Source organism: Eulemur rufifrons, chromosome 28, assembly GCF_041146395.1.
Source record: "Eulemur rufifrons isolate Redbay chromosome 28, OSU_ERuf_1, whole genome shotgun sequence".
In the NCBI taxonomy this organism is placed as follows: domain Eukaryota; kingdom Metazoa; phylum Chordata; class Mammalia; order Primates; family Lemuridae; genus Eulemur; species Eulemur rufifrons.
The window spans coordinates 67,458,212-67,473,250 of NC_091010.1; the positions used below are offsets into that span (position 1 = coordinate 67,458,212).

General features: G+C 49.5%; 1 protein-coding gene across 1 annotated transcript in view; it reads left to right on the forward strand.

Annotated features, from left to right (window-relative positions):
- DOCK1 (dedicator of cytokinesis 1) overlaps window positions 1–15,039 on the forward strand; it is a 470,019-nt gene that overhangs the window by 427,306 nt on the left and 27,674 nt on the right. Inside the window, exons 39-45 of the mRNA XM_069460828.1 lie at window positions 316–405; window positions 1,276–1,380; window positions 5,818–5,959; window positions 6,098–6,176; window positions 7,933–8,017; window positions 11,099–11,185; window positions 13,892–14,068. Of these exons, the coding sequence (XP_069316929.1) occupies window positions 316–405; window positions 1,276–1,380; window positions 5,818–5,959; window positions 6,098–6,176; window positions 7,933–8,017; window positions 11,099–11,185; window positions 13,892–14,068 (765 nt within the window). The remainder of the gene's footprint in view (window positions 1–315; window positions 406–1,275; window positions 1,381–5,817; window positions 5,960–6,097; window positions 6,177–7,932; window positions 8,018–11,098; window positions 11,186–13,891; window positions 14,069–15,039) is intronic.

Consider the following 15,039-nt stretch of genomic DNA (forward strand, 5'->3'; position numbering starts at 1 on the left):
GGCTCTGGGGCCACATCTGCGGCAGGACAGGGAGGAGGGGGTGCGCACGCTGGACAGACTGCTTTGACCAGGACCGGGGGCCGGCGAGACTGATGGGCCAGTAGCTGGCCAGTTTAGCCAGCCCATGCCAGGTCATGAGCCAACAGACAGGAGCCTCTAGAAGATGCTTGTGTTTTTCCAGCATTATTTCCAAAGTGTTTCCATTAATCAAACGCATTTCTAAATTGTTCTGTTATGATGGTTTGTGTCACTGTTTGATTCAGCGCAATTCAAGTTAGGGTTTCTGTTTCTCTCTTCTCTTTACTTCCACCACAGATGTGGGAGGAGGCCATTGCCTTGGGCAAGGAGCTAGCCGAACAGTACGAAAACGAAATGTTTGATTACGAGCAACTCAGCGAATTGCTGGTAGGTCTTTATTTCTTTTCATTTATATGCACACAGGCAACCTCAGCTTGTTTTTCTGGAGTTTCTCCTTCCATTTTAATGTTGGGATTCACCTCAGGCATTCTATGGCCTTGACATGTTCCTCCATTTTATCCAGGGAGATGATTTTAGTTTATTTTCTGTTTGGTTCTGGCCCATGAATATTCACTTTTTATTCCCGAGTTAGCTCTTACAATGAAACTCCAACACTTCTAGGAATGAATTGTCCATAAACAAGAGCTGACTTTGTACACAGTGGTATTGACAGCCCAGGAGTCTCCGAGAGTCTCTCCTAGTTTAAAACTGACCCCTTCTATGAGAAGGGGATGGGCAGAGAGGAGCCAGACCTTTCTGCTGCCACGGAAGCTCTGCAAGTCCCTAATCACTGGCCTCTCAGCTATGTCATGTTCGTATTCCGCACACCGCCTTAGTGGTGTTGTAACGTTCGCCATTAAATCAGAGCAGAACAATTCTGTCCTTTTAAATTCTTCTTTAACCTATCCCAGTATCTGATCCATCCCATTTTACAAATCCTGTGGGCCAACCAAGAAGAAAAACCACTTCTGTGACACCTCTTTGGTTATTGAAAACACCCGTAGATCACAGCTGGCTGCTGGATGTGTCTCGTGTGTTCAGATTCCCTTGCTGAACGAGGGAGGGTGAGCGGAAGGCAACGTCAAAGCTACGTGGTGAGAGTAAATCAGGTGCACGCCTCAGGACCCTGCCCCCCCTTCTCACACTCCCACCCTGCAGGGGTCGCCAAGGCTTACAGACCCCCCAGGAACAGTCCAGAAGAATGAATGCTCAAATACCCTGCTTGAATCTGAAACACATTTTCTCTCTTCCTTCCAGAAAAAACAGGCTCAGTTTTATGAAAACATCGTCAAAGTGGTGAGACCCAAGCCTGACTATTTTGCTGTTGGCTACTACGGACAAGGACTCCCCACGTTCCTGCGGGTGAGTGTTGGTCTGCCCAGTCCAAGCCAAGGTTGCCCCTCAGCAGAGACATCCCTTCGCAAGTTGAGGAAGGACAGGACTTCGTCTGATCTGGAAAGTCTCTCTCTGCACACTCCCCTAGCTCTGTGGTCAGCTGCAGCGCCAGAGAGGGGCAGATAATGTTTGTTGTGGTTGCATAAAACCTGTCTATTTGATTTTCCTGAAAAGAACTCCCCTTCAGATATTTACCTGTATTGTTTTAATTGTGGTGAGATATATATAACATAAAAGTTACCATCTTGTCCGTGTTAGGTGCACAGCTCAGTGGCGTTAGGGACATTCACATTGTTGGGCAACCGTCACCACCATCCACCTCCAGATCTTCTTCATCTTGCCACGCTGAACTCTGGACCCATTAAACACTAACTCTCTCGTTCCAGCCCTGGTAACCGCCATTCTGCTTGCTGTCTCTGTGACTCTGACCGCTCTGGGTACCTCATATAAGTGAAATCATAGAGCATCTGTCCTTCTGTGTCTGGAAGGATGTGCCCCTTTCGCTTGGCACATCCTCAAGGTTCATCCGTCTTGTAGCAGGTGTCAGAACTTCATTCCTTAATTTTAAAGCTGACAGATATTTCATTGTAGATCACATTGTGTTTGCCCATTTGTCTGTTGATTATTTGGGATGTTCTTACCCAGCGTGCTACTATGAACATGGGTATTTTTAATTATACGGGAAATTGGAAATGGGTCTTCACGGCCACAGTGCCGGAAGCTCCGAAACAAGCTCCATCTCTGAAACAGGCGTGTGCTGTCGGACCCAGGATGGAAGCAGTGACCCTGGTCCCTGGCCAGATGCCCCTTCCTGGCAGTCACATGACGAGAATGTAAACCAGGGTTGTCTGGCTGCTATGGAAGTGTTTAAAGTGTCTCACAAATACGTTCTTGGATGCCATTGATGGTGGGTCATGATTTCCTGACATTTCTCATGATATTTCTTTGACACATGGTTTTCTCTTATCCTGGGAGCCCGCGTGTGATTGCTCCGGCTTTGGGGAAGCGGAAGCTCTTTGAGCACAGCTGTCTGGGGCATTTGAAACCAGGTGGGAGGTTTCCCTGGTCCCAGAGGTGTGCTCCTTTGGCCCGGTGTTTCGACCCCACGGGAGTCACTGATGGCACGAGATACCTCATCAGACGGGCACCCACAGCATGCACACAGTCCCCCATGGAGGACATGTCGCTCTGTATGGAAGTGACCCACGGTTCTGGCCTGGCCCAGACGGTGAGGGTGGCTGACCACTCGCTCAGCGTCCTGCCTGGGTGGCTGAGGCATCTGGCCCTGTCCTGTGGCTGCTGGCCGGCCTCCCCCTTCCCTTCGCTGTGCAGCTAAGATAGAGGTCAACCAGAAACCCAGATTCTGAACAAAGTCTTCCCTTCCAAAAAATGAATAAAGGATGTTGGGTTACAAGCTCTAAATGAGGGAGAAATTTGAAATAACTGTATCTAAATTAAAAACAACACTGAAGGACGGAATGAGCTCGGAGTTGGGCACTTCCTGTTGCCGAGGCCCTGAAGTGGTGTGTGCACCTGTTCATGTCCCCCAGGGTGTGCGTCTCTAAGAAAGGGTGAGGGACCCACCCTCAACAGTGGCAGACCCGTGCGGTGCTGGGGTGTTAAATAGCGCGTGTGGCCACCAACTGTGATCTGTGCAGGGTGATATCCTGGCAGCAATCCCTGAGCCAGCAGCCGCCCGGTCACACTGGGAGCTCACACACACTGCGGCCTCCAGGGACAGCACTGGGTCACCGCCACCATCAAAAGGACAAAATGCAAAGTGCGAGTAGAGTTTCCCGGGCTTGATTAATGTTGAACTGACTTTCCCACCACACCTGAATAATTTTGTGGAGCTGTAGCAGTATATTTATTACGTGTCACAGATCGCCTGGCAGGGGTCAATCTGACAATGACATTAGCAGTGACCAAAAAGTGGACAGAATATTTAGGTGCTTAATGCCGTGCTCAGAGAGCAGCCTCTGAGAACTGACTAGCTATCCCTTCTGCTTTGTTTGTCTCTAAAAATGGATCTGGTCTTTTGCATTCATATTAATATTTATAGTTCTTATGAGGAATAAACATCTTTGACTATATGTACATTTTCCCTTGTTTTCATGTTTGAAGAGATGGCTTCAGAATGCAAAGTAATTGACATTTCTAGAAAATGTTATTAGTGTTTTCATCTATAACTCACTGTTGTTTTTCTATTAAAGCCTTTATATACATTTTTATTATTATGTCTTTCTTCTAATGTAAAGCATAATAAATGCATGGTAGTTTTATAGTAGCCTGTTATACATTAAATCTTAACTGAATTTCTGAAATGTGTGGCTTTATATAGCTTTATAAGACACCCAAACTGTGTATTTATATTTCTAATTAAGACTACATATTACTTTGGTTTCTGCTTGACATTATTTTTTTAGAGAAATAGAACATTTTTTCTTCCATAATGGTACTTTAAGACATATCTAAGCATAAAGTGAAAAAAATTATTCAATTCTTAAACTGTTTCTTCTTTAGTGATTTATAAGAACTCAGAATAAGATGGGTCTAGGAATGGGGACTGTCTCAGTCCATTTAGCTGCTATAACAAAATGCCTCAGACTGGCTAATTTATAAACAGCAGAAATTTATTGCTCACAGTTCTGGAGGTTGGGAAGTCCAAGATCAAGGCACCAGTAGATTCAGTGTCTGGTGCGGGCCTGTTCCTCATGCTTGGTGGCTTCCACATGTTTTCACAGGACAGAAGGGGAAGGCAACTATTTTGGGCATCTTTTATAAGGGCATTCATTCCATTCACAAGGACAGAGCCCTCATGACCTCATCACCCCCCAAATCCCTAACTTCTGATACCGTTACCTTGGTGATTAGGTTTCAACATTTGAATTTGGGGGGCAGGGATACAAACATTCAGACCATAGCAGGGATAAATTGATTGAGTGCTGTAGGATCTCTGTTCGCTTGGAAATCCATTAATTGGACAAATTTTAATTCGACTTCAATGGGAATCTGTAGGAGATCAGTGTAAAAACATGCAGCAAAATGCTGTTCTCTCTCTCTGTCTGCCTCTTCCTCTCTTCCTGCCCCCCCCCCCAGCATCTGTCTAGGAATCACTACAGATGACAAAGGGCCACAGCTGACTCAGGAGCAGCCAATCAGGAGACTCTAACCCAATGTCACTGATTGGAACGAAAGGTGCACTCATGCAACCAAGTCCCTCGTGGAAAGCTGTGCCCCAGGACTCCTGTCTCTTGTGCCCTGTGGCTTCTGCTTGCTGTCTTGTCCTTATTGCAGTTCTTGCTTAGGTAGAGACAGCTCTAAGATGGGCAGGACAGGAGGGAGGAGGCAGAAGGCTTCGTAAACCAGCAACAGCATTACTCTCTCTACCCACTGGCCCCTTTGTGTGACTCAGTTGACATTCAGAACATACTGGTTGAATCTGTGAAGGAACAGAGACCTCTTATATCTTGGAAGAACTTTCCTTACAGATATATTTGCAGAGTGACTGTGTCACACCCAGACAGAAATGGCCTCAACAAGACAGCCTTGTGTAAGGAAGAACGCTCACCTACTTAACCTCCCCTCCACGCCCCAAGTCTCCTAGGCTGGCAGCTATAACAACCCCCAGTGGACTCTCCAAGTTGGAATTTATGGAAGTGACAAAAGTGTCATTTGAGATGGACCACATCCAGCCCTTCGAAGAAGAGCTCTCTATATTTTATCTTGTCATGTGTGGATGAATAATGATCCGCACAAGCGCTCTGAATGCAATGAGGGACATCCTGCTATCCATCCGGCCATCACTCAGGGGAGGCCAAGAGCCTGCTGGCCTTCTGCTTCCGTCTGGATCCCTTTCCCTCCGGGTCTGCGGGTCTCTTGGCTGCGTCTTACAGGAGTCAGCTCAGGGTGGCCGTGCTCAGGCACTGAGGCCCCACCTTAGGCTCATGCTGCCTTAAATTCCTTATGGCAGAATGAAAACGACTTAATCAAGGCCTACCTGGAAAAAAAAAATGTACACATCATGTCCACTGGCCTGGCTACAGCAACCCTTTCTAACCATCTCATGCCCACGGTAGCACTGGGCTCCAATTTCGGACTTGGTTTTTTCATAGTTTTTTTTTAATTAGATTGGCTGTTACTGTCAAGACTAAAATGTATCACTAGATTTTAGTAATGTTGTGTCCAGTGCTTCTTAAACAGTGTAAACTCATGTCTTATGTCCATGTGCTCTTGATTAATAAGACCAACACAATTACAAGTAAAAAAAAAAAAATTACAAGTTACATTCAATGACACTTTTTAAAAACCCGTCAAGCATAGTTTGAAGACCAGTGCATTTGCGTGTGAACTTTTCTCGGCCCTGTCTCTGTACTGTGTTTTAATGAATGTCATTGTTTCCAGGGAAAAGTTTTCATTTACCGAGGGAAAGAGTATGAACGTCGGGAAGATTTTGAAGCTCGGCTATTAACTCAGTTTCCAAACGCTGAGAAAATGAAGACAACATCTCCACCAGGCGACGATATTAAAAACTCTCCCGGCCAGTGTATCCTTTAAGGCGACCACGCGGACTGTGAAACCGCTGCGACGCCTTTCGTTTGGACGGTTGGGTGTGCTCCGGGGAGGCTTCTCTCGTGGTTGATGTTCATGCTGCCTTATTGGTCCTTAACTCCCTTCCCTTCAGATATTCAGTGCTTCACAGTGAAACCCAAACTCGATTTGCCCCCTAAGTTCCACAGGCCGGTGTCAGAGCAGATTGTAAGGTAATCATCCCCTTTTTCTCACCCAGCATGGGAGTGGGAAGAGACTGGGTACAGATCTCTTGCTAATAATTCCACCTTTGAAAGGATGGATATTTTATCTTCAGATTAGCTTTCCAGATGCTCTTTCTGTCCTCTTTGAAGAGCATCCAAAAAAGTGAAAGAAGAAGATGATCCACGGGCTGGGAGGGTGCCGAGGCTATTCCTTCCCCAGAGTCACTGACAGCAAAAACTTGGGTGGGATGAGGAGCCACTCTGGTCTTCTTACAGACACATCCTGTGGGGCGGAGTCCCCTGTTGAGCTGTTTTTTGAAAAAAAAAAAAAAAACCACCAAACAAATTTTAGAGACAGGGTCTCACTTCATCTCCCAGGCTGGATTGCAGTGGCTTTGTCATAGCTCACTGTAGCCTCAAATTCCTGGGCTCGGGCGATCCTCCCTCCTTAGCCTCCAAATGGTTGGCTGTGCCACCATGCCTGGCTGTTTGTTTATCTGTTTGTTTAGAGACAGGGTCTTACTGTGTTGCCCAGGCTGGTCTAAACTCCTGACCTCAAGTGATCCTTCTGCCTGAGCCTCCCAAAATGCTGGGATTACAGGCATGAGCCGCTGTGCCTGGCCTGATGAGCTTTGCAACAGTGCACAAGCCCAGCCCCATACCCAGCAAATCTGAGTCCATACTCATGGGTGCGGCTTGAGAGTTTGCCTTTTATAACGTGGGGAAAAGATTCAGACATTTCCTCCTGGTGATGCACAAGAGAAGAGCCCTTCGCTCCCACAGCACAGCAATTACATAATACAGGATTATGGGGTGGCTTTTAAACCTCAGGAGTCAACTGTCCAAATTCAAGTGAGATTTTGTGCCTCTCATTTGAATTGCACCTCTCATTTGAATTGCACCTGACTTAGCAGTGGTGTAGAAACATCTGCTAAGGCAGATGTTTCTTTGATGTTGAGAATTTTCTTTCCTATTTGATCCATGTTCTAGTGAAAAAAAATTAACTTCTTTGATGGTCTAATATTCTTCAGGATCTGGTTTTATATCCTGAAGTTTGGTGGTTTCTTTAACCTTTCATCATTTCTATGACCTTTCCTCAGCAATAATGGAAGATAAACTAGGACCCTGTTTACTTACGAATGGTTGCTCTCGCAAGGCGCAACTTTTAAGGCTTGCAACATTTTTTCTCAGAGAGAAGCATTTGCAGATAGTGACCTGCAGAGCACACCCAGATCCGGAATTTCCCTGTGATGTGGGGCCCGTCTGCATTTCAGTGCAGGGCAGAAACGACCCACGCCTGCCCCTGGTATATGCTCAAAGTCCGCCCCTTACCCCAGCAAGGGGGGCAGGCTATTTAGGGTCCGTGGGTGCTCTGGGGGTAGTTGCAAAATCTGCATTTCATAGATCTGAAACTAAAGTATGTAAGACCTTTTTAAAAATAAAAAACATATAAATGGAACACAAAGACCTCGTTCTCTCCCCTCTGCCTCACCTTTCCCTGTGTCTGCTGGTTCTGCTCTCATCCGGCATCTCTGCTCCCCGGAGGCCGGGACACAAAGGAGGCAAAAACTCAAGTTAATTTCTGCACCTGCCAACGCCTCCCTCCCAAGCTGACTGGGAGAGGAAGCCAGGCTGTGGCTTTAGGTCAAGGTTAGGGGCATTTTATAAAACGCAGTGACATGCTCTGAGGCCAGACCCCATGTCTAAAAGCAAATCGGCTGTTTTGTTGGGTTACGTGTCTAACAGTTTGTCTGTCTCTGTACAGTTTTTACAGGGTGAATGAGGTCCAGCGATTTGAATATTCTCGGCCAATCCGGAAGGGAGAAAAAAACCCAGACAATGAATTTGCGGTAAAAACAAAACAAAAACCGAAAAAACCACCAAAACAAAAACCAAAAAACAACTCCTTTCACCCACAACAAAACTGCTTGTGGAAAAGTGTGGCCGCAAAGGCTACCACAGGGCAGTATTAAATGTCTTTTTATAGCATGTGCAGGAATCCTAACCTATTGCCCCACCCAATTTAGAGCAACTATTGATTGACATTTCACTAACGGTATGACTAAGTTCGTTAAGGTATGCAATAAGGTGACCGTGCCATCAAGTTCAGGTGCTTCCGTGCTGGGAGCACAGTTCCCTCCTGCGTGTATCTGAGTTGGTCTTTCTGTGAGCCCCAGGTGTGAAAGCAGGTGCCAGCACCTCTAGCTGCAAATGGCTCCGGGAGGTGCCGAGGTACCTAGTGCAGTCAGGAGATGAACTGGTCTAGACCCAGGCGCTCACTCAGCACCCGGCGCCCAGTGCCTGAGCTTCAGCGCGGCACTGCACGGGACAGCAGGGTTTCCACCTCAGCACTGCTGACGTCGCGGGCATTCTGTGTGGCAGGCCTGTCCTGTGCACCGCAGGACATTCGGCAGCATCCCTGACCTCTACCCGCTAGGTGCCAGGACCACCTCCCCAGCTGTCACAACCAATCAAAAAGGTTTCCAGACATTGCTGAACAGCTATCTCATGTTGCAAACCATGCATTAGAGTCATAGAGATATAACACAGATCCTCAGAGTCTTTTAAAAAATTATACATACAAACTGGTTTCGTGGATTCCACTTTTAAAAGGCATCAAAAACGAATTTTTAAAAATGTTACTGTTCATCTTGCCTGGCAAACCTATGTAGGCCCGTATTGCAAGGAGGCATTAGCCCCGGGGACACCCTGGGAGGCCCAGTGCTACTGAGAATAGCTTCCTCTTGCCTGCAGTGTGGAGGAATCTGGGGGTGCAGGGGGTCAAAGGTGAATTAGCACCTGCTCCTGCAAGGTGAGGCTTGGAACATTTTCAGCAGGGTTGCCTCCAGTAAAGCACGGCTTCCGCCCACTCTCCTGGGAATGCCTCAGGTTTTGTCCTCTGATCTGGGAGCTGTAACTGCGAGTCTCAGAGAACCCCGGAGCAGAAGAGCCTTCCAGCCCTGAGGCCAGGTTCCTGTGTGTCAGTGAGCAGCTGGGGGGAGCCTGGAGTCAGTGATTGTCAAGTGTTCTGCAGTTCTAACAGGCCGGTTGTTTCAAGATAAAAAGCCTATTTCTTGGTTAATGCCAGCATCCTGGACTCACTTGGTGACTGGTCACCGTGGTGTTGTCTAGAACAGTGCAGGAGGTCACACCCAGTCATGCTAAGGGCAGTGGCTTTCTGAGCAGTCTGTATCTGTCACGGTCACTACAAGCAATAATGCTATTATTTATGTAGTATCTCTGCACTGTGGGATTTATAGGCAGGTCATGAATTTCCCTCTCACCTCTCCCATCTGGAAAGTAGGTACATTCTTAGATTCTGGAGAAGCGGACGCAAGGAGGGCAAGCACCCTGCCAAAGGGTGCGCAGCCGGGCGGGCGCAGAGCTAAGAATAACCAGGACTCCTGACATTTGAGCTGCGCTAAGCCTTGGAGGCTGTGCTTCTTCTAAATGGCCCTGAAATCCCCTAATGGCCCCATTTAGGTCTGCGTACTTGGATGAAGTGTTCAGAAGCCATGGGATTTGATCCATGCTTGACAAAGCCTCAGGCTTCCAGATAAGCACGGGGGTTTTGTAGTCTTGGGAAGCCAGGCTCCGGCCCTTCCGCAGGGGCTGGCTCGGGGCAGGGGGCTGGGAGGGCTGCTGCCAGGCCAGGAGTGAAGCATGGCGGCTCAGTGCCTCCAAGCCCAGCAGGGGGTCCAGCTCTGGAGAGCAGGGGCCAGTCAACAGGGAGGGAGACGAGACAAGGCCTGAGTTCTCAGCAGCTGGTTGTAAAGTTCAGGATGGAGCCCAGAGGTCCTTCCCAGGGGGTGTTGACATGAGAGAAAGCAGAGAAGGTCTGGTCTAGAGATGGCCCTGAAGGGAGAGTGTGCTTCCGTTTCTAGGGCAAGTACCTGAGGCAGCCATCCTCGTGGGGCAAAAGGACCATCAGCCTGAGATACTGGAGGCCTTGCCTGTGTTCCCAAGGTGTCAGCCAGGCCCTCCCCTTTGCTCTTCTGGAAACTAAGAGGCTTGGGATAAATGCTTTCCAAGATCCAGGCCAGTGTTCTGGAATTGTGGACATTTCATTCTCCCATGATTTGCATCGAGATGACTGTTGGCCGCTCAGGGATCCTGCAGGACGGGAGGTGTAGCAGGGCCAGTAGACATTCCGAAGGGAGAGTCGGACAAAGGTTCACGGTTTACCCCTGTGATGGAGTTCCCTGCGCAACCTTTACAGAGATGCAGACTTATATTTGTTGGCTTGAAACAATTTCCTACAATATGTAATGTACTATTTTACAAAGAGCACAAATTAGAAAATTGTGTTTTTATTTTAAATATACATATGTACACTTTTCACACTGAGTAAGAAGTCTTGAACAATAGATACTAAAATGTTTAGGTTATCATCTTTGGGTAGTGGGTGATTTTTCTCCTTTCTGTTTCCTTATCTGTATGTTCTCATATAAACATATATTAGTTATGTTAAACTTTAAAGCTTAAAACACTGATTTTGTTAGAATGGGAGAGGTCACTTTTTTAAACCCAGTCTTCCTTAATGCATTTGCACCTTTGCTGAGAAAGATTATCATAAAACTCATAAAATTTAGAGACTTTTCAAAAATCTATTTGCTGAAGAAGGAACCCCTTCATTTTGAGGTATCTACGTCTTCCCTGCCCACTTATTATATAATACTTTTGTTGCCAAATACCAGGTAGATAGGCAACGCCGGCTAGCAAACCAGGGACCTTTGATGTGTCCTGTGAGACTGTTAAGCAGAGCATGGCTTGTGAGGTGTGACCTCAGCACACGCTTGCCCTGCACTGAACACAGGCAGAACCCTTCCCTGAGACAGGACCTAGTTCCTATAGAGCTATAAACTCCCCCTGGGAGCTGTGTCCACCTGCCAACATCCTTCTAACAAGTGTTGTGTGTGTTCCCTTTGCAGAACATGTGGATCGAGAGAACCATATACACAACTGCGTATAAATTACCTGGAATTTTAAGGTGGTTCGAGGTCAAATCTGTTTTCATGGTAAGGACGCCCCCAGCAGGAATTGTCCGCTCGCCGCGCCCCCCCCCCCCAGTACAGAGTGATGCACCCTCTTCGCCCTCACGTGACTGTGGCCAGCGTGCACAGCGCAGGTCCCACGGTTCACGTCATCTCCCTGCTGTTCCTCGGAGCATCGATAGCTCCTCACCCACCAATATTTTAGTGGAAATGCTGTGTAATCACCACCAGCTCCGGCTTATAAGAAAACCAGAAGTAAGATTTCATTTCTTCTTACAAAATATTTAAATTCAGTCATAGCTGTGCTGTTTTGACAGTTCTTGCTGTTAACTAAATGAAAAGTTTAAGACAAGTTCCGATTTACATACTTTTTTAAGGACCTCTTTTCCTGATGGTTTTATTGCCATTTACATGACAAACAACTTAATTAATAGTACTTGCTCATTTTAAGTAAAAATAGCCTGAGAATATACCATTCCCTGGCACTGCGTAAAGGAATAACGATTTCCATTCCTCAGCAAAGCTAAACTTTGCCTTGCTACGGGACAGTTTAATTTACATGAAGCTCACATTTGCGGTGAGCTATATCGGACACGTTCATTTACATGAAGCAGAGTCGGTCAGCAGATTTATTGACTATGTTGAAATGCCGGGGCTGTGGCAATTGCCAGTATAAAAAGGTCTGATTGAACTGTGGAAGTTTTTGTTCGTGTGTCTCGATGTCTTTAGTCTTCGCCGGGCAGGATCTCACCGTGGGTGGTGCTTGCCATTTAGTGCACAAAGAGTGCCCCCAAAACACCTGATTATTTGGCTCCAGGACTCGGCTGGAACTTCCCTTCCCTGCTGTGTGTCCATCCACCCTTCTCCTTTGCCCATGCCAGCCTGAGTCCCGGCCACTCCGGGGGACCCGGGAGCCACCAGATTCCTCACCCTGCAGGGCCACAGGGTGGGAGCACCTAGGCTCTTCCCTGCCCCTCCCTGGGGCACTTTACACTTTGTGCTCCGGGAGCTCCTGTTCTCAGCCCCCAGCACCCGGCAGCCCCCACCAAGGGAGGGCTGTCGGGAGTCAGGTGTCGGGGTGAAGATGCGGCCCCTTCCCTGGGGCTCTCTGGAGCTGGTGATGTGCTCACTACACGTGGGAGAGACGCCAGAAGAGCAGGCCCTTCACACACACAGGCGCTAATCCTCCCGGCGGGCCTCTGCCCACAGGCCCCGCGTAATCGGGGATCTGTGAGCTCGCGGAGGCGGAAGGGCCCTGACCTTTCATGAGGGTGCAGTTCCTCCTGCAGCTGTGCTGGCCATTTTTAACAAACTAAGAGGGCTGGAAGCCGAATAATCCCAGAATGGCAGGACTAAATCCTGCTGTCAAACCCCTGTGGCCACTGCTTGTGCCTCCGGGAACCAGCCCCCATGGGATCTCTGTAGGGCCAGGCACTAACCCTGTTTATTTGATAGAAATTGGCAACAAGTCTTTCCTGGGGCAAGTGAGACCAGGGACAGGGATCTAGCACCCGGTCCAGATGGAATACTGTACGCCTGGGATGGAACGTTCTAGGGCCCGGCAGAGCAAGGTGTGGGGTGAGGACAGCACTGCTAGGACACGTGTTGTTCAGGGTGCACATGGTTGGCCACGTTCTGTGCACGGTGACCTCTCCACAGCCGTCCCTCCAGCAGTATAAGAAGGGAGAGTCAATGGAGCCGCTGTTACCTCCGCAGCCACCGGGGAGTGTCACTCTAGGGTTTGGCAATTTACAGAGTCATCATCCCTGTTCATCTCTGTCCCTGCCACCCCCTCCTCACAGACAGTTTCCCCCCCAGGCTACAGCAAGAAAACAGGAGGCTCTGTTAACCAGGTGCTGAAGACACTTCCTGTCGCACCTGCTTTGGGAGGATCAAAGTTACCCTGAGGTCACCCTGGCCCAGGCTCCCATGGCCCTCTGGGGGGAGGCAGCTGAGTCTGTTGGAGTGAGGCCGGGGTGGGGGTGGGACTGTATTGCCCTGGTGCCTTGGGCTGACCCAGAGAGAGCCTCCCGAGAAGGAGGTCCGAGGTGCCTGAGAGGATGCAGGGGAAGCTGAGGAGGACGTGTGGTCGGTCCCCGGCCTCCATGCTGAAGGCCCCACTGACCAGTGGCAGGTTTGCAAATGAGGCCGCTGAGGACTGGTTGGAAGTGCCCACGCACTTCCCTCCCACCAAGGGCATGTGGAGGCCACCACGGCAGGGTGTGGCCAGATCGGGACAGCGGGCTTCCCAAGTGCCCGGGCCTCCCTCTAGATTCCTCCAAATTCCCTAAAGTCTTCATGCTTTGTAAAGCAAGCAGAAAACAAGAACATGGTTGAAAGATATCCTTTCTGAAGCAGACAGATTGTGTTTAAGTGCCACTCGGGGCTGTGTGTTTTCCTGGGGTAACCACACACGTGCATGCACACACACGTGTACATACATGCACACACATGCACATACATGCACACACGTGCATACACACCCCCAGAGCTGAGCAACCTTACTCTGTTCCTTTGGAATTTCCATGTGAGGGCTCAGTCTATGGAAACAATGACAAAATGGCCAGCTGCTCTCAGTTGGGCCATAAGTGATCATGCCCGAAAATTCTGTTGGCAAGAAAGGTGCTTGGGGGAGTAGGAAGCCTGCCCCCTTCACAACCTGGCTCCTCTGGTGGGGCCCTTGGGGCTGGGGCGGGTGGGGTGACCCGTGCTGTTGTCCCCTCCGTGCAGGTGGAGATCAGCCCCCTGGAGAACGCCATCGAGACCATGCAGCTGACGAACGACAAGATCGACAGCATGGTGCAGCAGCACCTGGATGACCCCAGCCTCCCCGTCAACCCCCTCTCCATGCTGCTCAACGGCATCGTGGACCCGGCTGTCATGGGGGGCTTCGCGAACTACGAAAAGGCTCGTGACAGCCCTGCCCCGGGACAGACAGAGAATTCCAGACACTATCCCCAAAGCCCAGAAACGATCCCACTGCTGATCCTTGCGCAGTCTCAGCAGAGACCTGGCCGAGGCCAGGCAGGCCCTGCAGGTGCAGGAGGGTCGAGGCCTGGCCCCGGGCACAGCTCCCCGGGGCATCCTCTCACAGCCAGGAAGCCCCCACTGACCCACTCGGGTTGGGCTTATCTGTGCCCAGTGGGCCTCGGGTGGCTTTCAAGAGGCCTGGGATTATCACAGACAAAAGCATGGGAGTTCTTAGTCCAGGGAGCAGCACTTTGACAGCGGAGGGGGCCCGGCCATCTGGTCTCCCTGGATCCTAGCTGGATGGGAACCGGCAGAAGCTGAAGGACACGGGTGAGGTCTAGACCAGGGCTCTGCGTTTTTGTAAATGAAGTTCTCTTGACACACTGCCATGCCCGTTCATTTACTTATCGCCTGTGACCGTTTTCCTGATACTAAAACAGCACAGTTGAGTAGTTGCAGCATTGAGTAGTTGTGACAGAGACCCTTACGCTACACAAAACCTAAAATGTTTACCATCTGGCCCTTCTCAGAGAAAGCTTGTTGACCTCTGATCTAGACAAGGAAAAACAGAGACAGAAAGGGCCTGGCAGGAGAGCAGGCTGCGCTGCACGGGGTGGTTGGCCGCCCTTAGGCAAACAGGCAGCGCTTTCTTAACGCTCAGTCGCCTTCAGGTGTAGGTCAGGCCGGGCAGGGGCAGGTGGCAGGCCCGGCACGTGAGCAGCTGGGAGGGCTGTGGTCACTGCCACCCAGCAGGACCGAGCTATCCAGGTCAGCGAGGCTTTGCTGGACTCCAAGGACTGGGCGTGCTGGTCCCCCCTCCCCGCCCCTGGCCGCCCGTTAGCTCCACTTATTGTATTGGGCCTTACTGGGCATTTTGCCCTGGGTGCTGGGGAGGGTGTAACCAGGGT